Source organism: Spermophilus citellus, assembly GCF_964194105.1.
Source record: "Spermophilus citellus genome assembly, chromosome: 7".
In the NCBI taxonomy this organism is placed as follows: domain Eukaryota; kingdom Metazoa; phylum Chordata; class Mammalia; order Rodentia; family Sciuridae; genus Spermophilus; species Spermophilus citellus.
Genome location: NC_138188.1, coordinates 153,722,391 through 153,743,845, shown reverse-complemented (window position 1 = coordinate 153,743,845; position 21,455 = coordinate 153,722,391). Strand labels below are relative to the sequence as shown.

At 39.2% G+C, this 21,455-nt stretch overlaps 2 protein-coding genes across 5 annotated transcripts in view; one reads left to right on the top strand and one right to left on the bottom strand.

The window, feature by feature from the left end:
- Positions 1-6,808, top strand: part of SCAF4 (SR-related CTD associated factor 4) — a 61,810-nt gene extending 55,002 nt beyond the window's left edge. For all 4 annotated transcript variants that reach the window (XM_081301411.1, XM_081301409.1, XM_081301410.1 and 1 more), the window contains exon 20: positions 3,456-6,808. In XM_081301411.1, coding sequence (XP_081157537.1) covers positions 3,456-4,393 — 938 coding nt within the window. In that variant the 3' untranslated portion in view covers positions 4,394-6,808. The remainder of the gene's footprint in view (positions 1-3,455) is intronic.
- A 145-nt stretch (positions 6,809-6,953) lies between these two features.
- SOD1 (superoxide dismutase 1) lies at positions 6,954-14,861 on the bottom strand. The gene is made up of 5 exons (XM_081301412.1): positions 14,697-14,861; positions 10,663-10,753; positions 9,036-9,105; positions 8,156-8,273; positions 6,954-7,166 (listed from the first exon to the last, which is right to left on the bottom strand). The coding sequence occupies exons 1-5, from the start codon at positions 14,766-14,768 to the stop codon at positions 7,059-7,061; spliced, it is 459 nt and encodes a 152-aa protein (XP_081157538.1). The 5' UTR covers positions 14,769-14,861; the 3' UTR covers positions 6,954-7,058.
- Between the last annotated feature and the right edge of the window lie 6,594 nt (positions 14,862-21,455).

The window sequence follows — 21,455 nt, the reverse complement described above, 5'->3', positions numbered from 1 at the left end:
AGACATTCCCCTTAATTCCCACTCAGATCCACACATCGTCTTTATCAGTTCCACCTTATCACCATACTAGTTTCTGTCATCTACAAAAATTAAGGTTTGTTTGAACTAGACTGTCCCTTTGAAGAAAGGGAAGATTTTATTTATATTCCCAGCCTGTTAGACAAGTTAATAATATAAAGTTCAGATGTTCACTAAGTGTGTGAATGAATTTGATTTTTCATCTGTAATTCTAGGAACATATCTTAGTGTACAGCGTACTTCCAGATAAAGTGAATTATTGCTCTTCATGCTCTTTTGACCTGAAAACTTAATATGTATTCCATTGGTATGAACAGAATGTCAGCTTTCCTAATAAAGATTGCCTAATAAAACTTGAAGTTCAGATCGCATATCTACCTTTTGCCACCTCATGTATTTTTAATTAAATATCTTTTATTATAAAAGTAATATGTGCTCACTGCAGAAGAGGAGAGGGAACTACAGCTAATCCAATAAAAAAAAAGAAATCTACCATCTACTTCTGGTCCAAAGGCCATTTGGGTCTACAGGCTTAAAAGGAAATCCAGCTTGACACATCTTCCTAACACTATTTACAAAGTAGGGAAGAGGTTTGGGGTATGATCTTTCAAGCAAATCCCAAGGACAAATACCCATATGGGTAAAATAGATGAATTGCGATTTTTTTCTTTATAAAAATTGTGCTGTATAGGAGGTTTTAAGTATATGATTGTCATGTATGTGTTGACCTTGTTAACAGACTGTATACCCTCAAATGCATGCTATAAAGGACTTAAGAGGTGCAGTCCTAGAGCCTCAGATTTGTTTTACGTAGAATTGTTTCCAGTTTTCTATTTCCTGAACAAGGTTGAGGTCGTTTTGCATTCTTTGGCCTCTCTCAAATTGGTAATTCAGAAAACCAAGACATGATGAGGAAATTAAGAATAGGACCTTTCCATTGCCCTGTAAGAGTCACCATTTGCTTTTGAAGAATACTGAACTTAATTCTTTTGTCATAATAGGTATTTTGAAACCCTCTCCCATTTTCTAGCATTTAAAAATTTTGCCTTTGCCCTTTGAAGCTTATAGAAATGTGCTGGAGTATACACACTGACCTTCAGAACAGTAAACATTGGTCCTTTCAGTCCTTGAAAACAAAACTTTTCATATAAAGCTGATGGAAAAAAAAATAAAGTTTGGTTGCTTTAAAATGCTTCTGTGTAATGAGATCTCTATTAAAAGAAGCTTTAACTGAGTATATACATTTTATGTTGCTTTGAACTAAAGGCCACAGATCTAGAAAACAACACTATTCATTTAGAATGAGAGGAAGGACATACCTTAGGTACTTTTGTTTTTATGATGTATATTCAATTATATTTACTTAAAATGCTAAGAAGAATGTTTCGGTCTGCCACTAGATCTCATTTGAGTCTGAAATACAGTCTAGGTGGTGGTCCTATGTGTATTCGTTGTCCAGGATTTTCCTAACTACAGTGTGAGGAGACAGATTAAAATCTGTCTCTTTGCTGTTACTCAGTATACTTAAAATTTCCCCAGCCACCAAACTTGACTTCAAATCTTGCTGGGTATTGAGGGAACAGGAGGAATTGATTAAGATCGTAATTATCAGAAATGATAAAACTGCTCTTTTTGTAAATAAAATATTTAGTGTCAGGACTATCTAAGATGTATGGAATAGTAATTTCAGTAGTTAATAGAGAGGCACTGAACCCATTCTTATGTCATTTGATGTCAAGTGGAAGTGACAGATATCACTGCTATGCCTATTTTATAAACCTGAATACTGGGGCTGGGGTTGTGGCTTAGGGGTAGAGCTCTCGCCTAGCATGTGTGAGGCACTGGGTTCCATCCTCAGTACCACATAAAAATAAAACGGTATTGCATCCATCTACAACTAAAAAATAAATGTTTAAAAAAAAAACAAACAAGGTTATGTGTCCAAGATCACTCCTGAGAAAGTTTATATTGCATAAGTGTATTTCTGTTTAAGCGTTTAGAGGGCATTTTAGTAAGTGCCAAAACTGGGCAGCGTTCATGTCAAAATAGTTACAATGAGTATGGCTCAGTGGTAGACACTTGCCTCCAGTACAACCACCCCAAAATAGAAAAGTTATAAACTAGATATCTACGTACACGTTTCAGGTTCACTTCAGTGGTTAAGCCTGCCGAAAATTGGATCACGTTATGAATAACAAAAACTGAAGAAGAAATTCTCATTTATTACATTAATTTTTTTATACAGAAATTGTAGAAACATGGAAAGACTTTAGTTTGCAAGTTATAACCTAAAATAACATGATGGGGGTGGGGGGGAGAAGCTGAAAAACTGGTACTAAAGTATTGAGTCACTTTTCTATTAATTACACAAGCATTTCTATTGCCATTACCAGCTCATAGCATAAACCATAACGTGCTCAAAAAGATTTTCTGCAGTACAGTGGTAAATACCATGTTCTGACAATATCTGGAGCACTTTTCAATTATCAAAGTAACTCCTGGGGCTGGGATTGTAGCTCAGCAGTAGAGCGCCTGCCTAGCACAGGCGGGACCCAGGTTCAAGCCTCAGCACCACATAAAAATAAAATAAAGATGCTGTTTCCACCGAAAACTAAATAATAAATATTTTTAAAATTTCTCTCCCCCCCCCCTTGGGAGTATTTACCTTATATTTGAAAGAAAGAAATTGAGGGAGATTTGGTGCCTATTATGTAAGTGGAGAACCAAAACAAATCCTTACTTCTTTTCACTATGATTATAGATGTTGAATCGTTGAATTTGTGTGACTCTCAGACTAGAATGAGAAGCCCTCATGTAAATGAGAAAGTGAAACTAGTAAGTCATTGTTACTATAACAGCATCAGTTGTATTCGTCTTGGAAGAATGAACACCTAGCATTATTCAGCAGTTTCAGCGACCTGGCAGGTTACACATTGTGCTGTTCTATGAGGCATTTTAAGACGATAGACTGTAGCATAGAATCATTTTCTCACTGGATTTTCTAGGTCAGTGGCCTCATTTTTTTCCTAATCTAGTAGTTGTTTAGTTAAGACTTAGACTGAGATTTTGTTAAGGGTACACCTGAAATACCCTTCAGTAGTTATTGCTGGTGAATGCAATCCTTTCTCTCATTAGGTTTTAAAACATGTTTCTCTAATGTATTTGGAGTGGTGAAAGAGCTTCTACTGAAGCCTGCTGAAGATTTTGACCTACTCTTCAAAAATTGGTGTATTTGTTTTCTTTTCCAGCTTGCTTCTGCCTCCGTCTATATACTAATTACTTACAAAATGAGTCATTAATAGATTCCTTGCTTTAGGTACTGGACTCTCAAAGTGGATGTGGGATGCATTGGTACAGATTGATACATAGCATGAAAATTAAGATTCTAGATTGAATCTTCTGTGGCATTTACATTTTTTATTTTTGTTGTGTTTTAGGCACTCAAGGAGTCACTCCTGGTCCTGTAATCGGGCTCCAGGCACCATCTACTGGTCTTCTGGGTGCACGACCTGGCCTCATCCCACTCCAGCGCCCTCCAGGAATGCCTCCACCTCATTTACAGAGATTCCCTCTGATGCCACCCCGCCCCATGCCACCGCACATGATGCACAGAGGTCCACCACCAGGACCAGGGGGCTTTGCAATGCCTCCACCGCATGGAATGAAGGGGCCCTTCCCACCACATGGCCCTTTTGTTAGGCCTGGTGGAATGCCAGGGTTGGGGGGCCCGGGGCCAGGCCCAGGGGGGCCCGAAGACAGAGATGGAAGGCAGCAACAATCGCAGCCACAGCCACAGCAGCCACCTCCACCACAGCCACAGCCGCAGCAGCCACCACCATCACAGCAGCCACCACCAGCCCAGCAGCAGCCACAGCAGTTTAGAAATGATAGCAGGCAGCAATTCAATTCAGGTAGAGACCAAGAAAGGTTTGGAAGAAGATCTTTCGGAAATAGGGTGGAAAATGACCGGGAACGGTATGGGAACCGTAATGATGATAGAGATAATAGTAATCGTGAAAGGAGAGAGTGGGGAAGAAGGAGCCCTGACCGGGACAGGCACAGAGACTTGGAAGAGAGAAATAGACGCTCTAGTGGGCATCGAGACAGAGAGAGAGATTCTAGAGATAGAGAGTCTCGTAGAGAGAAGGAAGAAAACCGAGGAAAGGAAAAGCCTGAGGTGACAGACAGGGCAGGTGGTAACAAAACCGTTGAACCTCCCATTAGCCAAGTTGGAAATGTAGACACTGTTTCAGAACTTGCTAAGGGGGAGGCCGAGGCCACAGTGGTGAAACCTTCCGAAGAGTTACCTGCTGAGGCTACCTCATCCGTTGAACCCGAAAAGGATTCTGGCTCAGCAGCAGAGGCTCCTCGTTAGAGACTGGAATTTGTCCCAATGTGACAGTGACACTTCTGGAGTGTAGAGCTTGAGGTGTACAGATGCTGTATTATATTTGCTCCTGCTATATCACAGCCCCGCAGTAGTTGGTGGGGAATTGTAAAGCAATTTGATTGCTTCCCTTCTATTTAAAAATAGCCACAAAATAACAAAAAATACTGAAGATATGAATAAATATTACCCTTTTTGCTGTAACTTTTTAAAAGTTTTGACTTTAAAAAGTTTACAAATCGTAATTAGAAGTGCTCTCTATTTTTTTTTTTAATTTAAGACAAGGTAACGGTGAAAGCTCCTCAAAACAATAGGGATGTTTTTAATAAACTCTATTTTCGTAACAAACTTTAATGTGTGCTATTCTTCCTACACTGCATTAAGGTAGAAAAGGATTGTTCACCATCAAAGTTTGAGCTCTTATGTAGTGGAGTCTAAATTAGACTTGTTTGATGGAAATACAATTTTATGTAGTTACTCTCAAACACTATCATTTGTAATTTTTTTGATTTTTAGCATTTTAATCATAAGTTTAGCGGTTTGTTATTTGAAAAGCTTGTTAGTGTTTGCAGTTCAATCAAGGTTTTGTTTTTTTTTCCATTGGCTTTGTGGTAATGTCCTAATTAATTTGTAAAAACATTTTATTTGGGGAGAAATTGGTTCCCAAATCATAAAATTGTACCATAAAATTATCTGTTTACCTTGGATATTACTTAGGTTTTTTTTTAAATCATCCCATTAAATTTTTCCAAAAAGCTAAAGTGAAATCAAGGTTAACATTTGCAACCTGAAAGCTTTTGTCTTATTTTATATAAGGACTTAAATGCAACCTATTGTTTCTTATAAGCCTTGCCTGTTGCCTTTCTTTACTGTTTTAATTTCCCTGTTGCTCAGAGGTAGACTGAATTTTTTGCCACATAAAGTGTTTTATCTCTTTTGCTTATAACTGTTGGGCTAACTGGGAAAATGAATTTAAGTTATTCAAGAAGTATCACTTGAAAATATTTGAAACCAAAACAAGCCTTCATAAGAAGCAGTACAGAAAAGCAGTAACATGAAACTGCTTACCCAGTCCTCCTAAATTCTTATACTGTCCTAGTTTCCTAGTGCTGAGTAGGTGACTTTGTTTATCTGCATCCTCAGTGAAACTACATTATTTTACTACTTCTCAGTAAGATCTGTATTGACGAGGATAATGTATTTAGGACAGCCTTCTGCCCCTGCCTTTAGAAAAGTCTATTTCATATCTGTAAACTTCAATTACAAAACTTTTCTTTAGTTTTGTGTTGTTCAAACTTAGGAAGTTTTGAAGCACTAACTGAAACTCCTTCCAGATTTCAAGGACTTCGGTGTTCCTGATTCCAGTTTAAGCTTCTACTTCCAGTTCAAAGTATTGACACCACCCCATTTGAACATGAAAACAAAAGCAAAAACGCCTGACTTTTGTAGTATGACTGCACTGTCCCTGTATCCCACAGGAGCAACAAACTACATTAACAAAATCTGGAAATACTGTTTAAAATTCTCTTATCTGAAGGCCATCTAACCACTTAATGAGCATATTCTTTATCTCAAATCTGAACTTTGGAAACAGTATCTTTTTCAAATTTAGCTGTTCTAAATGACCTCTTACATTTCATAAAGTACATATTTATGGTAGAGAAACCAAGAACAAACTACAATCCTATCAGAAATCTTTATACAATTCTTAACTGTCATCCAGATAGTCACGAACCTTAGATAAACACATTCTTTCACAGGTACATACATATTTACATCAAAGGAAGAGAACTGATTTCTCTAATTCACTCAATTGCAACTTGAGTAAATTCTTAAAGACTGTTTTAACAGCCAGAACAAATATTTCCCTGGTTCTACCTGCTAGTACTGTAGTATCATGAGAGGGCCAATCTGAAGAAAACAGATTGTGCCAATTTCCACTTTGTAAAGTTAAATCATTCTGACAGGTCAATTAGTCTTAGCTAACTAGGTGTAATTAGCCTTTTACAAGTCACTAAAAATTATGAAAGGGCTTTCTTAAACCATACTACATGCTTTTGAAAATAAACTTAAGTAATTTATGAATCAAAATGCTAAGTCACTAAGCAGGGAAATTCCCCTAAAGCTGACAAAGGACAAATTTGGGTTGCCATAATAGCTAAAGAGAGAGCTGCTAAAATTTTTAGATTTTGATGCCCTCTCTCAAAACGTTTTGAAAGTGCTATGAAATCATTAGTATTACTACATCTGTTCAATTCATGTTCTATGTATAGAAGAGTATCAGAGCTTAATTTACAATTTTGATTTGGATACTTTAATAGGCTCAAAATAAATGTCATCCTTACATAGGGTGTTTATTCACAAGCTTGAATGAGAATTGAAGAAACTCAGTGAGTTTAATACCCACATGTGATAAGTGGTAAAATATGGAGATTGTTAAAACATTTTAATTGAATGAATTTTATACAATAAAACTATACAATATTTCCAAGTAATCGTAAATCATTCTCATTACAACACTTAAAGCAATTAAAAAGAAGTCACACAATTACACTTTTAAGATTACAATGTTTAATGTTTATCAAGTTAAATTTCTACAGCTAGCAGGATAACAGATGAGTTACTGGGACTCAGACAACATGGAAGGGAATGTTTACTGCGCGATCCCAATTACACCACAAGCCAGACGACTTCCAGCATTTCCTGTCTTTGTACTTTCTTCATTTCCACCTTTGCCCAAGTCATCTGGTTTTTCATGGACCTTTAAAAAAATTTAAGAACATTTAACTTTGGGCTATCAAGTAATATAGAATCTCTTCCCAACAGTGCTCTAAAAGACTTCTAAAAATCATTTAATATTAGGAAACAACATGTTAAAATAATCCAACTATCAAAAAAAAACCCACAAAAACTAACATTTATGCTAGGAGTTTCAAAGTAGAAACTACTAAAAAGTTTTTTCTTGTTGATGCAAAGACAAGTTACCTTTAAACACTAGGTAAGTGTTGCTATTTCAGAAATACTGAAAACCCAAATGCCACATGGTCTTCATTCTCCATGAAAAAAACAGTAACCTTATAGTAAACCTACCAAAAATTTCGTGCCTAATGAACTGTAGACCTATAAATAAGAAAGAATCCTAAAACTATTTAGCAATGGTATTTTAAATTTTGTACATTAAATTATTTTTCTGCTTCACCAATAGGGCTGAAGAAAATTCTAAGGATAAAGGGTCCACTGAAAGGAAGTGCCTACTGAATGTTAACTGCCCTGACGGGGCAAGAGAGCCTTTCCTACCAGGTGGCATGCATGAAGCAGATGCAGCTTCCAGGGTAACTTGGGAGGACCGCTCCATATGGCAGCCTACACACGTTTGACTCATTATGAATACTCAAGTCCATCCCAGATTTTAGATTCAACAAAATATTTACCTACAAGGGGAAACAATCATGGCAATAAAATATGGCTGCTTTAAAACTAAAAACTACTATCTCCCCAATTTGATCTGATACGGCCAAATACAACCTGCTTTTTACTGCACCTTAGCAGAACAGTGTTCTTAACTGACCTAGATACATTAATTCATCTTCACTGTAGACATTGAATAAAATACTTTTCCTAATCTGAACTAAAAGTACAATTTATGTGAATATTTAAAAACCAAGACTAACCACTGAGAAAATGGTGAAAAGATACATGACTATATGTTAGAAAAAATCCTATGCATATCCTTTTTATATGAAAACTTACCACCATTGTGCGGCCAATGATGGAATGCTCTCCTGAGAGTGAGATCAGAGAATCTTCAATGGACACATTGGCCACACCATCTTTGTCAGCAATCACATTGCCCAGGTCTCCGACGTGCCTGGCATTGAAAAATTATCAGATGGATTAGCACTGATTTTCACTTAACATCAGAGGATTCATGTACTAAATTAAAACATGACTGAGTCAAATATAAAAGGCAGACTAAGAGGTATGTATCAAAAAAGATCACTTTTCCAGATTGACAAAATTCTGAAAACATAAATTTAAAAACAAGCTGAGAAGGAGTCCTGGGATGGGGGCAACCTCTAATTTCAGAGATAAAGTACCACATAGTAAACTCAGCTACTGAGTTATCCCTCTCAGTTAATGGAACAATTAAGAAAGCTAGGCCCCTAGGCCTTCTGTTATAAAAATAAATTAATCTTGTCCTTAAACTTAATATTCTGAAAGGTCTTCAGAAGACACACACGTACAAATGGGGGTCTCAGCTAGTTTCCAGCATGACATTTTTATCTACAGAAGCTTCCTAGGTAGACACTGATGCTTTCCTTTTCTAGTGGCCAACAATACTGTTATTCTTGACATTTCCTGTATTAGTTCCCTTTGGCACTTGTATTAGTTCTATATTCAATAAATGCTACAAAACCTAATTGTTTTAAGTGTTCCCATTTGTCACCACCTTAGCCCAAGTAATAAGCCATTTCAGCATAAGGGGTGGGGAAGCTATGTGGAAGACAACAAATTCAAAAGCACAGGGGACAACACTCAATCATCTTGCTTGGTTTTGCAAGCGGTGCACACTATCAATGCCACAAAACATCACAATTACTTCAGAGGAGCTCAGCATCTTGCAGCTCACCTTTCTTCATCTGTTGGCCCACCATGTTTTTTGGATTGAGGATTAAAGTGAGGACCTGCACTTGTACAGCCTATTTATAAAAGAAAAAAAAAAGTGGGGGAGGTCAGCTAGTTTATCAATCAAAATTCCAAAATAAATTCTAAAAAGAAAATGATCATTGCCAAAACTTCCAATAGAGAAAGCACTGGTCTGCGTCACGATTTCTGGGATAATAAAAACAGGAAGCAACAGCTTGGTATGAACACAATGGACTGGGATTCTAACTACTGACACTAGTCAAATTAATATCCTTCTCTGGGTGTTGGCTTCTTCACAATGGAATGGTAGGCCAGACAACTTCAACAGGTCTTCTAGGAGTTAAAATCTCATGTTTATGATCCTAGTTTTAAGAAGGTAGCATGTCTAATTCCAAAAAATTTATCTCTTAAGCAACATATATCAAAAGGCTCTCCTGGTTTGTCTGAGGCTTTTACCTGGTATAGGCAGAATATTAAATAGCACCTTTGTGCCACACCCAGATGTGGCATTCCTGTGCACCAGAGATGTCATTCACAAAGAACACAGCCATGACAGCCCAGGAGGTCCTTTCATGATAGGCTTTCTCTATTCAACAACCAAAGGAAAGCTTCCATTGTTTATAGCTTCTACCCAGGCAGGCCCCAGGGAGTACCACACAGAAGAAGACAGCAGGTTACGGGAAGTAGTTTACCAAGTCAAAGCTACACAACGATCACGTCCCAAACCAGAGGTAGAAGCAAGTTGGGAATTTTAGTCATTACTGAAACCAGTAAAATCTGGTCACTAAAATAACTATTTGGAAACAAACCATGGTACATTAAAAACAAGTTCCAGCAAAATCAATCAAGTACTCATCCCAAATCTATAAACATGATTGAAGTTCAGATTATAACCCAAATATGGCAAATGATCACCAAATGCAATTTAATCTGTAATCTTTCATTAATTTGCTCCTAATCCCAAATTAAGAAAATGAAACTCATTCCAAAGCACCAGGTCTACATACTATCTTGAGTTTGTAATCATGTCCCAACAGGGATCTCAAGTTGGGTGTGAAGCTGTTCCAGGGGGTATGCAAACAAATCAGGTGCTGTACAGGAAGTTCCCATCTCAGCTCACAAACACCTGAGATCATTACCCAATACAAGAAAGGAGCTTTTACTTGTTTCCTATTGTGTTCTTAAAAAATACAAGATAAGGCCAGGGGCAGTGCTCCAGAGGCTGAGACAGAAAGGTCAAAGCCAGCCTTGGCAAAAGCAAGGGATTAAGCAACTCAGTGAGACCCTGTCTCTAAATAAAATACAAAATAGGGCTGGGGAGGTGGCTCAGGGGTCAAGTACCCCTGAGTTCAATCCCCAGGACGTACTCCACCCCCCCACAAAAAGCACAAACTCTACAAAATCATAAACTCCTTTCTCTCTCCTTCCCACACGTAAGTAGTCAAATACCAGTTTTGTGGCTAATTTCCTTAAGGCTGGCCTTAATAATAATTTTATTTTAACTTGACCTTCAAAAAAAAGTTGAAGGTTTTTATCAGTGAGGGGTTACTCAGTCCTATTTGCCTTCCTAGCTCGAAAAGTTATGGTCAGTGGAGCACTGCAAAACTTACCTTGTGTGTTATCTCCAAACTGATGGACGTGGAATCCGTGCGGGCCTTCAGCCAATCCTGTAATGCGTCCCGATACCACAACTTTATTTGCCTTTATTCAAAGAAAAGTGCATTAAGTTTGAGAATACAAGTACTTTTGAACAAAGACTTACTTACAGTTGACTTACCTTTATTAACACAGTAAAGTGATAAAGACAGACTCCCACTACTTCCCAGCCAGTGAGAACCTCCTTGTTCTAACATTGCTGCTCAGGATTAAGTAAAAAAAGTAACATAAAAAGTAACATATAAAAAGCACATTACAGCTGGGGATGTGGCTCAAGCGGTAGCGCGCTCGCCTAGCATGCGTGCGGCCCAGGTTCGATCCTCAGCACCACATACAAACAAAGATGTTGTGCCCGCCGAAAACTAAAAAATAAATATTAAAAAAAATTCTCTGTCTCTCTCTCTCTCTCTCTCTCTTTAAAAAAAAAAAAAAAAAGCACATTACAGAGCAGCATAACACAGCAGGAAGGTAGTAAGCACCTAAATGTCAAATGTGTGTAAAGCACTTTGTAGGGTGTGACTCTTGCAATGAATATGTAAATATGACTAAGTACTTCTTCAGTAAATGCTTCTGAAGAGGTTGTATTTGTACACAGTGAATCCACAGGTACACAGCCAACCTTTTTTCTTTTGCAGTGCTGGGGATCAAGCCCAGAGCTACATCCTCAGTCCCATATCAAACTTTATGAACCCAAAACAGTGTGTGATGGTGCACACCTATAATCCCAGCAGTTAGGAGGCTGAAGCAGGAGGATCAAAGGTTCAAGGGCAGCCTCAGTACTTTATCAAAATAAAAAGGGATGGGGGAGTAGTGGTAGTGGTAGACCACAGCTGGGTTCAATCTCAACTACCATACATGAAAAAATTAATAATCTAAAAAGAGAACCTCAAATCATACACTCATTATTAGCCCTTTGCTCTTTCTTCATGCAGATATCCTTCCTTGGGGCAAACAGTTGGGTATTAAAAAAAAAAAAAAAAAACCACCCAGCAATATCCAACTTGCTACCCCAAGGACTCATTCTCTAAGTTCACTTAGTAGTCAGACAATATCCTACCCTGAGAGAATATACTCTTTTTTTTAAGTCTTTTTTAGGCACTGAAATCTAGAAACCTTCCACACTAACAAAAAGAAAGGACAATAAAATCACTAAAGTAGTTGGGCTAGGCATGGCCTATGCAATACCAGTAATTCAGGAGGCTGAGGCAAGAGGATTGCAAGTTGGAGGTCAGACTCCGAAATTTAGTGAAACCTTAAGCAACTTAATGAGACCCTGTCTCAAAACATAAAAGATTTTAAAGGGGCAGAGGATGTAGCCTAGTAGTAAAGCAGTCAAGTTCAATCCCCAATACCAAAAACAAAAATAAAAAAAGCAAACCACTGAACTAAGCAGAAAAAACAAAGTAGTATGACATGCCATTCAGGCAGTCATACCAGGTAATGGTACTGCATCTAGAAATTAAGGACAACTACTGTCATAGCTTAGGTCAAGAACTGAAATAAAACATAAGACAGGAACTACATCACACTGTAATACATATGCTAGTATCTTTGTTTTTAGCTTAGTTTGTTGTTGTTGTTTATTTGTTTTAATAACCAGGATCAACAAGTATAGTTCTCCTCCCCATACATTTCATAGATACCTGCACATACTACCACTACTGTCCTCTCTGTAAAAGACTAAATATCTACTTTGAAGACTAAATATCTACTAAATATAATTCATGTATTAAATAATATTCTCATAAGGTAATTACAAATTATAAAATATAATTGGTAATTATATAACATTGTTATAATGTAATTATAAATTACAAATGTTTTTCTCTAGTTCGGAATCTTGTTTAATTTTCCATCTGGAAACACAGCTCAAAGAAAGCATTCATACAATAGCAATTCATACAATTGCCCTTTTTGTTCTGAAAATAGGAATTATGATTCCTCTATGTACAACCTTTAATTCTGGAAAAACTCAAATGCGAACACTTCCTCACCCCGAAACAGAGAATCACCAGGCAAAAAGGGCAGGTTCTTTCAAACCCCAACCCACACATGGGCAATGCATACAGAACAAGTAAGTAGTTCTTCAGAAGCAGCTGTACAGTTACACCCTAAGGGACAGGTACCACTGTGCGTAACACTGACATGGGAAGCAAAAATGAATATCAACTGCCCCAGTCCAGTGTTGTCTTGGGTTAATGAAAGCTCAGTATGAGCACATCTCCAAAATTTTCAAGGTGAAAAGTTCTGATTTTTAAAGTGGGCAACTAAACCAAAATTTTAAATTTGAAAAAGGACAGACCAGTTTATAGCCAAATTATTACATCTGCCAATCTGTAGAGCTGTAATGTTTAACTATCCAAGGGTCTTTATCAAGTACAAAGGGTACCACCAATATGAAGTTTGGAGCTTAACTAAACAATGTGATCAAGACAGGTGGAAAACCATCAGGAAACTGAGTTTGGCGGGTCTTCACATTTTCCAATGGCTAGAGGGAAAGGATCCCTCAGAGGCTTCCTAGGATTCTCCAGCAGTGGTGAATTACACGGGGAGGAGAAAAGGGAGACAAAACCAAATCTGACAAATGAAACACAGCCAAATGGAGTCAAATACCAAAGAATCTTTTTCAGAAAAGGTAGAGACCAAAATACTCAAATACCAGGTTCTCCCTAGCATACATTACTTTGCATACACTTCTATTCCTGCCCACTCATATTTCTGTAAACCATTTTGAGGACTAAATCTCATTCATATATTAAATCTTCTCTCATGATTAAGCCAAGCACAACAAAACCTTCAGTTGGTAACATTACTATGGTCTGGCGGACAGTCTTATCACAAGTTATCTTTCTTGCAGAACACATATTTTGCAAACATTATTGGCAATGAATATTTCCGAAAATGTTTATTTTACAAAATTTGTTCATGAATTTATCTTAAGATCCCACCTTAAAAAAAAAAATTGTCTGCCATTTGGGCAACCTGGCTGCTAGTAGAGCAGTGAATTTGGTTTAAGGAATGCTCTAAAACCTGTTATTAAGTGCCAATTTCATGTAATGTAAACTCCAAGTCTCTTACCCCACCCACTATTCTTAAACAACAGTTCTCAAGGATAGGTGCACATTAAAATCATTTGGAAACTAAAAAAAAAAAAAAAAAAAAAAAAAAAAAAAAAGCAATGCACGAGACAGACTTTTATATTCTTGATCGGGGATTGGGCCTTTGGTATCTATATTTCCTAAAAGCTCCCCAAATTAATTTACTGTACAACCAGAGTTGATCATCGTTGCCCTGGAAAATTCCCACGGTTAAATCTCTGGCCATCTTCTTGTCCTTGTGGCCCGACCACGACCAAGAGACGGGCCAGCACCATCCTACAAAGTACCACTTCCGTTCTCTGTTGAGTATTCTTGTTTTTCATTATAAAAATACAAAAACCAATCTTAGCTCGAAAGCTGTTAAAGACCGCGGAACTCAATTCGCAGAACCCCAATCTAGCGCACTGAAGTCGGGAAGGCAGCCCCCATGGAGATAATGCATGCGACAATACTAGGGAGGACCCTGCTGCCCCGGAAATCGGACTGCGCCAGTGTGTCCAAGAAACCCACGCGAGCAGGAAAAAGACCGCTCAGGGAAGGGCCAACGCCACTTCACAGACGAACAGCCCCCACCCTGGCCTCCAGACGGCTGCTAGCGGAGGCCGAGGCCCCGGCCCGCGGCTATCTGCACCAGCCCGGCAGGCTCTGCCGTTCTCCGCCCGTACCCCCGCCCAGACCGCAGGCGGATACACGCCGCAGCGCGGGCGCGCTCCGTGACTCAGCACTTAGCGGACGCACGCGGACGCCAGTGCGGGTGCCAAGGTCCCGGGCGGCGCGGACCTCTGGGGCGGGGCGTGGCGATGGCGGCCCGACCCGGCCCACTCCCAACACAGGTGCACGGGCTGGCGGGCGAGCAGGGCCTCGCCACGGACCTACGCCCCGGGCCTTGCCTTCTGCTCGAAGTGGATGGTGCCCTGAACCGGGCCGTCGCCTTTCAGCACGCATACGGCCTTCGTTGCCATAACTCGCTGGCAGTCCGATTCCGAGCGCGGCTAACGGAGCTGCAGGTTACGAAGCGGGAGACGCCGGCGCAAACCAGAGTGGAAGCTTCACGGCTACTTTATAGGCTGGTGTCCCCAAGGCCCGCCTACATTCTATCCCGGAACCAATCGCCGGCCGCGAGATCTGCCTGCCCCCTACGGCGGCTTTAGAACGCGAGTGGCCATAAATGCTAGGGGGCGGGGCCGAGGGCCGAGCTGGGAACCGTCCTCCGCGCAGCACCCGCTCAGGCCGAGGTTTGAAAAGTCCTGAAACCCGAAACCCGGGGAAAACGGCTTCTCCTTTCTGAAAGATGTGAAATAGTTCTCCCTGGAAATCTGCAGCTGCTTCGTCTAGACATGTTGTTAGTTATGAGTGACTGTGATCATAATATCTCGTTTGCTGTTTAGAAATTGGAATGTTCCAAAATGGATGGGGGTTTTTTTGTAGTTTTCATTTTTTTATTCACAGTGCTTTTGGCTTTGTGGTGTTGTGTATAAAGTCGATATTCCTGAATCCCTGGCTCCACCTTTTCATCTTTACAATTTTCTTAGTCTTTGCCCCATACTGTTACTTGTTTGGCTTCATATTTGTGTCTGGCCAGGCCAAAATCCTAAAGATGTCAAAATGGCACTGGTTGGGGCTGGGGATGTGGCTCAAGCGGTAGCGCGCTCGCCTGGCATGCGTGCGGCCCGGGTTCGATCCTCAGCACCACATACCAACAAAGATGTTGTGTCTGCCAGAACTAAAAAATAAATGTTAAAAATTCTCTCTCTCTCTCTCTCTCTCTCTCTCTCTCTCTCTCTCTCTCTCTCTCTCTAAAAAAAAATGGCACTGGTTGGCTTCTAGGAATCTGTGTTTTTTGTCTGATTCTAACTAAGGACACACGCTCAAGGAGAAGGTTAGAACGGTTCAATAATTTATGATACGTTCATACAATAGGAGAGAGAAATATTACCCAATCTTTCAAGGAAAATATATTTTTAAAAAAACAATGAAATGAGCAAACAATACTTTTATTTTTAAAGATCAACATATTTTTCCTTGTGAGCTCAGAAATATTTAGAAAGATATAGAGGAGACTTGGATACTTTTCCAGTGCAAGATAAACTTTCACTAATGTTCTCTTAGAATTGTTTTTACAGTGAACATGAATCTGTCTGTAATGGCTTAAATTTTCTCAGAATAAGAATTACCCCCGTCTTAACCCATACTTTTGTTGGGAAAATAGTTTGATAGTGCATAGGGTGGAGGAGAGTGTTCCTGCTTCATTCAATAGTGTGTCTCTGAATAAAAAGTGATGGCTGAACTATTTTCTATGGAAGGGTAAGGTTCCTTATCCTGAAAGCCACTGTTAGTTCACCTAAAGGGATTGCTAAACTTCAGATGGCTGGATTTCTGATTCAGAAAGTTTGGGTTGAAAACTAAGAATTCTGAGTTCATGTCTTCTTCTCTGATGCCTAGTGAGATGCAAGTCGGAGACAAGAGCTGGAAGAAAGGACCAAAGGGACCCAGATTGGGAGCAAGAAGAGACCCACATGGGGAAGACTGAAAAATGCCCACTGGAATTTCTGTTTTGTTTGCTTTGTGGGATTTGAATCCTCTTCATCTCCTTAAAGGCTCATCAATACAATCTGCATTACCCCCAAAGCTCAGAAAACAGAATTTAGTTTTGAAGATGCACTTATCTGGGAAACACTTTATTTAGGCCCTTGAAATCTAATGCATCTGTTGTCAGAGACACACAATTCATATTTGTCATCCTCTAGAAAGTGTGACTTACTAGTATTCACCAGATGAACTTGCATATGCTAGACAGTTACATAAATGCCAATGCTGGCCAAAGGGCCTTTGCCCAAGGCCAAAGTTTCTTTGCGTTCCAGGAAGTGAGGGAGGTAGACTGCAGGTCGTTGTAAACTTGCCAAGAAAGCAAACCAAGGATACAAGGGGCCACTTTGGGACAATAAGTTACAGCTGTTTTGAGATACTCAAATGAAGCCTAGGCAACCCCTTGTTTGGCTCCATGGAAGGGTTTTGGGTTCTGCAGGATCACTCTCAAACCTGGGCAAGGGGGTCCCTGATCAAGACCCCCGCTCTAAAAGACCCTGTTCTGTCAATCTTCAGGCAACATCTTCTATGAATCTGTGAAGCCAGAAAGTGCCTCCACCCAGAACCTCACCTCTCTTTCTAAAGTGGAATTAAGGAATTGTAACTCTGTGGCATTTAACAGTATTCATGTCCTCCTTCAGCGGGTTATCTAATCTTGGCACCGTTGACATTTTGGGCCACATAATTCCTTACTGTGGAAACTTTCCTGCACACTATAGGATGTTTAGTAGCATCCCTGGGTCCTATTCACTAGATACTAGTAGCACTCTCCCCACCCCCTTAGCTGTGACAACTCAAAATTTCTCCAAACATTGCCAAATCCCCCTCCCATTGAGAACTGCTGTTCTAGAACACCAGTCAAGTACCCAAGGCCCTAGAATTCCCTGACCCAATATCCTTGATTTTGCTTCCAGGGCCTGAACAGGCCAAGAAGAACTTGGAAGCTCAGAAATATTTAGAAAGATATAGAGGAGACTTGGATACCTGTGCTACCAGGTCTGCAGGCTGCCACTGTCATCTTCCTACACAGAACTCAAAACCCAAGAATTCCAAATCTGAACTTGCCTGCTAGGTTCAGATTTGTTGAGACAGAAAGACAGGATATGTTTTATTTGTTTTATTAGCTGTGTTATTTTGATTTATGATATCTAAATATTTACCATATCTTATGAGGTCCTCTATTTCTTGTCTTAGTCTTGCAAATATCAGGGCAGGACTATTCCTTCCAACCTTGACTTTAGGGTGCTCCTGTCCCATCATGCAGTCATGGACCTCATGTATTTCAAACTGGATCGTGCTTGGAGGACTCAGACACGTCAGTTTGAAAAGTTCACTCTTGCACAGGCCACTTTCACTGAGAGTCATGATGTCTGAGAAGTCCACAGAATCCGAAAATAGCTTAGCTCCCCTAAAACCTAGAACATGCTTTGAATCTGACAGTCAGAATGTGTCCCTTGAATGAAAGGAGACTAATTCTGTAGAGAGTGAGAAGTAGGTGCAGGTACCTCAGATCAGATTTTAGCTTGTACTGCAGTGACTGAGCAGCTTTTAATGTGTCATTCTGGCATTCCTGAGAATGAAGCCATATGGGGGACCTCTGTGATTAAGAGATGAACAAAAGATAGAACAGAAATTCAGTCTTGGATTGACATCCTTATCCTCTGCTTTCTTTCACAGGACTCCCTCTTCCATCTTCCCCTTTATCTCATCTCTTTCCCACACTTATTTTTTTTAAATAATTCTGTCACCTAAGGCAACTCCACTTTTCACCTTTTTCATTCTCAGTAAATAAGTGTTTTCTGTAAATCTGCATATCATACATCACAAATTGTCAACAGGTCTTTGCTCCAAGGCCCTCCCAGACATCAGAGTTTTCTTATGAATTGTAGAAAAATGTCAGAACTAGGTGACATTCAAAGGAAACAGTGCAATGAGTTGTTTTTCAATTCAAGAAACAAATGTACTAATAACTAGAGAGCAAATTAGAAAGACTTAAAAATGGTATTAGCCAGTCCTACCTGCATGTATTCAGTGTAAGTAAATAGCAAAAACAAAAGTTGTTACCAAAAAGAAACGGTGCATGATTACACAGAGAATCATGAAGTATCTGATGCATTTTAAAAACTGGAGAGGGAAAAATATAAAAATTAATTTAGATTGTTATTAGCGAGCAGGAGTAAACGGCCTTGGATCAGGAGTCTGCAAACTCTATAATCAAGAGGTAGCTGGATACTGAAGCATCTTAGCAATGACACATGTCATAGGCTATCTGTTTAATAGCTCCACCCTGGTTGCTAACCCAACTATGCCTCTCTATATCAGCTTGGATCATTCTCTCTAGACCTCAGCTGTAAATTAGAGGTACCTGGGTGAGATGCAGTATTTGTCAACTCTGGTTGCAGAGTAGAATTAACCCAGGAGATTTAAAAGCAAAAAATAAAAACACTGAGCTTAGGCCCCACTACCTTAAAATCTTAAAATTGTGTTTATTTATATTGTAAATGCACTTTATATTGCCATAAGATTAATAAGAAATTACCAATGGTTGTCAGTGGAGAGAGGCTTGTTATTTTTCTTCACATAAGAAAAATAAGCCTTTATTGGTTAAACAATCGGTTCCAGTCACATATCATCAGAAGCAATTGCTAGGGCTGGGGATGCAGCTCAGTGGTAGAGCACTTGCCTACATGTGCTAGGCCCTGAGTTCAATCCCAAGTACTGCAAAAAAAAAAAAAAAAAAGTGGAAATTTTGAGAATCAAAAGCAATTGCTTATGGACAGACAAGAAGCCAGCAAAGATGGTTTCAGCAACATGATTGTGTTCATTTGTGAGAGGTCCACTCCATATCGGAGTGGATGGACTGAAGCGGGTGGGGTGACACTGCAGGCTGAGAGGCCATTTGGGAGACATGTTAGGGGGCTGGCCTAAGGCCATTACTGGAAGAGAGGAGAGAGAGGATGGAAATGGAACCTCAAACTCCAGCAACTCAGTACATGTGCAAGGTGAAGGGAGGCCAGGCAGCCCCCAGGTTTCTGCCCTAGGTGACAAGGGATTTGGTGGTGCTATTAACCAAGGAAAGCAGGTCTGGGACAAAACTTAATTTAGGAGCTGAGCCGGGTGGCACACTCCTGTAACCCCAGTGACTCAAGAGGCTAAGACAGCAAGATTGAAAGTTCAGGGCCAGCCGCAGCAATTTCGCATGACCCTAAGCAACTCAGTAAGACTCTGTTTCAGAATGAAAAAACCTTAAAAAGGACCAGGATATAATGTAGTTCAGTGGTAGAGCATCCCTATGTTCAATCCCCAGTACCAAAAAAAAAAAAAAAAAGCTTAAACTTAACATGTATGCTATTGAGATTTCTTAAAAAAAATGTATTATCCAGTCCCTTTAGGGGATACAATTTTTCCACAATCCTCTAATCCTCTACCACATTGAGTGAGTAAGAGCCAGCTAAGACTTAGATTTGCCACTGATATTATCTCAAACTCTCTCTTTAATATATATATATATATATATATATATATATATATATATTAAACTCTCTCTTTAATATATATATATATATATATATATATATATATATATATATATTGTTTGTTCTTTTTAGTTATTGTGGCAGAAGAATGTATTTTGACATATTATAGATACATGGAGTATTACTTCCCGTTTTCATAGTTGTATGTGATGTGGAGTTACACCGGTCGTGTATTTATATATGAACATGGGAAAGTTATGTCCAATTCATTCTACTGTCTTTACTATTCTCATTGCCTAATCCAAAGATGTCTACCTGCCCCTCCCCCCATTATTGTGTTAGCATCTGCATATCAGAGAGAGAACATTCAGCCTTTGGTTTTTGGGGACTGGCTTATTTCACTTAGCATGATAGTCTTCAGTTCCATCTATTTACCAACAATTGCCATAATTCCATTCTTTTTTGTGGCTAAGTAATATTCCATTGTGTATATATGCCACATTTTACTTATCCATTCATCTATTGAAAGGCACCTAGGTTGGTTCCATAGCTCAGATATTTTGAATTGTGCTGCTATAAACACTGATGTGGCTGTGTCATTATATTAAACTGTCTTTTTAGAGTAGTGATTCACCAAACAAAATTTGTGCTTAACATCACTAATCATCAGGGAGATTCACACCAAAACCACAGTGAAACATCATCTCATACCTGTTGAGATGGCCTTTCTCAAAGCTAAGAGGTAATAAGTGCAGGTGAGGACGTAGGAAAACAGGGACATGCGTACACTGCTGGCAGGAAGGGAAATTCATACAGCCATTATTGAGAACAGCACAGAAGTTCCTCAGCAGACTTATCATATGACCCAGCAATCCCTGTTTGAGTTTATCCCCAAAGGAAATGAAATCAGCATCTTGTAGAGATATCTGTGCTTCTATATTCTCTTTAGCACTATTCACAATAGCCAAGAAGTGGATGCAACCTAAGAATCCATTAAGGGATTAATGGATAAAATATTTATGATTGTATATACGTGAGTGTGTGCCCACACGCATGTGTGCCCACACACACGCCACTAGAATATTTCTAGAAATATTTCTTCTAGATTATTTCTTCTAGAATATTTCTTCTCAGCCTTAGGGAAAAAGGAGATACTGCCATTTGGGACACTCTGGATATTATGCAGAAATGCAATAATCCAAAACAAAAATACAAATCCTGTATGACCTAAAAGAAGGATAGAAGATATGAGGATAGGAAGAAAGGAGACATGCCTGATAACACCAAAGTAGCTGTAATTCAAGTCTGGAGTCAAAGTCTGCTTTCACATGGATTAAAGTCCAGATTTAAAGGTCACTTTCACATATTTTGTGAAACATAATCACAAACAGCATCATTCAATCAACTATTAGACCTTATCTGCTGGCCCATAATAATTTTTAAAAAGCAGGTCTGAGAGTGCCTTTGCTCAACAGGTAGATATTCTCGTGGTTTCTATTTTTACATCTGATTACTGTGTCTATATGTCATACTCTCAGTCAAACCCTCAGTGTGACTCCTATGTAAGTACTATGTAAATTCACAAAA

What these genes read in the sequence shown, in the direction of transcription:
- SOD1 (XM_081301412.1), bottom strand. Translation starts at nt 14,768, where the DNA reads ATGGCAACGAAGGCCGTATGCGTGCTGAAAGGCGACGGCCCGGTTCAG. An exon ending in GTTTGGAGATAACACACAAG is followed by an intron (nt 9,106 to 10,662) that starts GTAAGTTTTGCA and finishes TTTTATAAATAG; the next exon opens with GCTGTACAAGTGCAGGTCCT. An exon ending in GGGCCAACAGATGAAGAAAG is followed by an intron (nt 8,274 to 9,035) that starts GTGAGCTGCAAG and finishes TTTCAATGCCAG; the next exon opens with GCACGTCGGAGACCTGGGCA.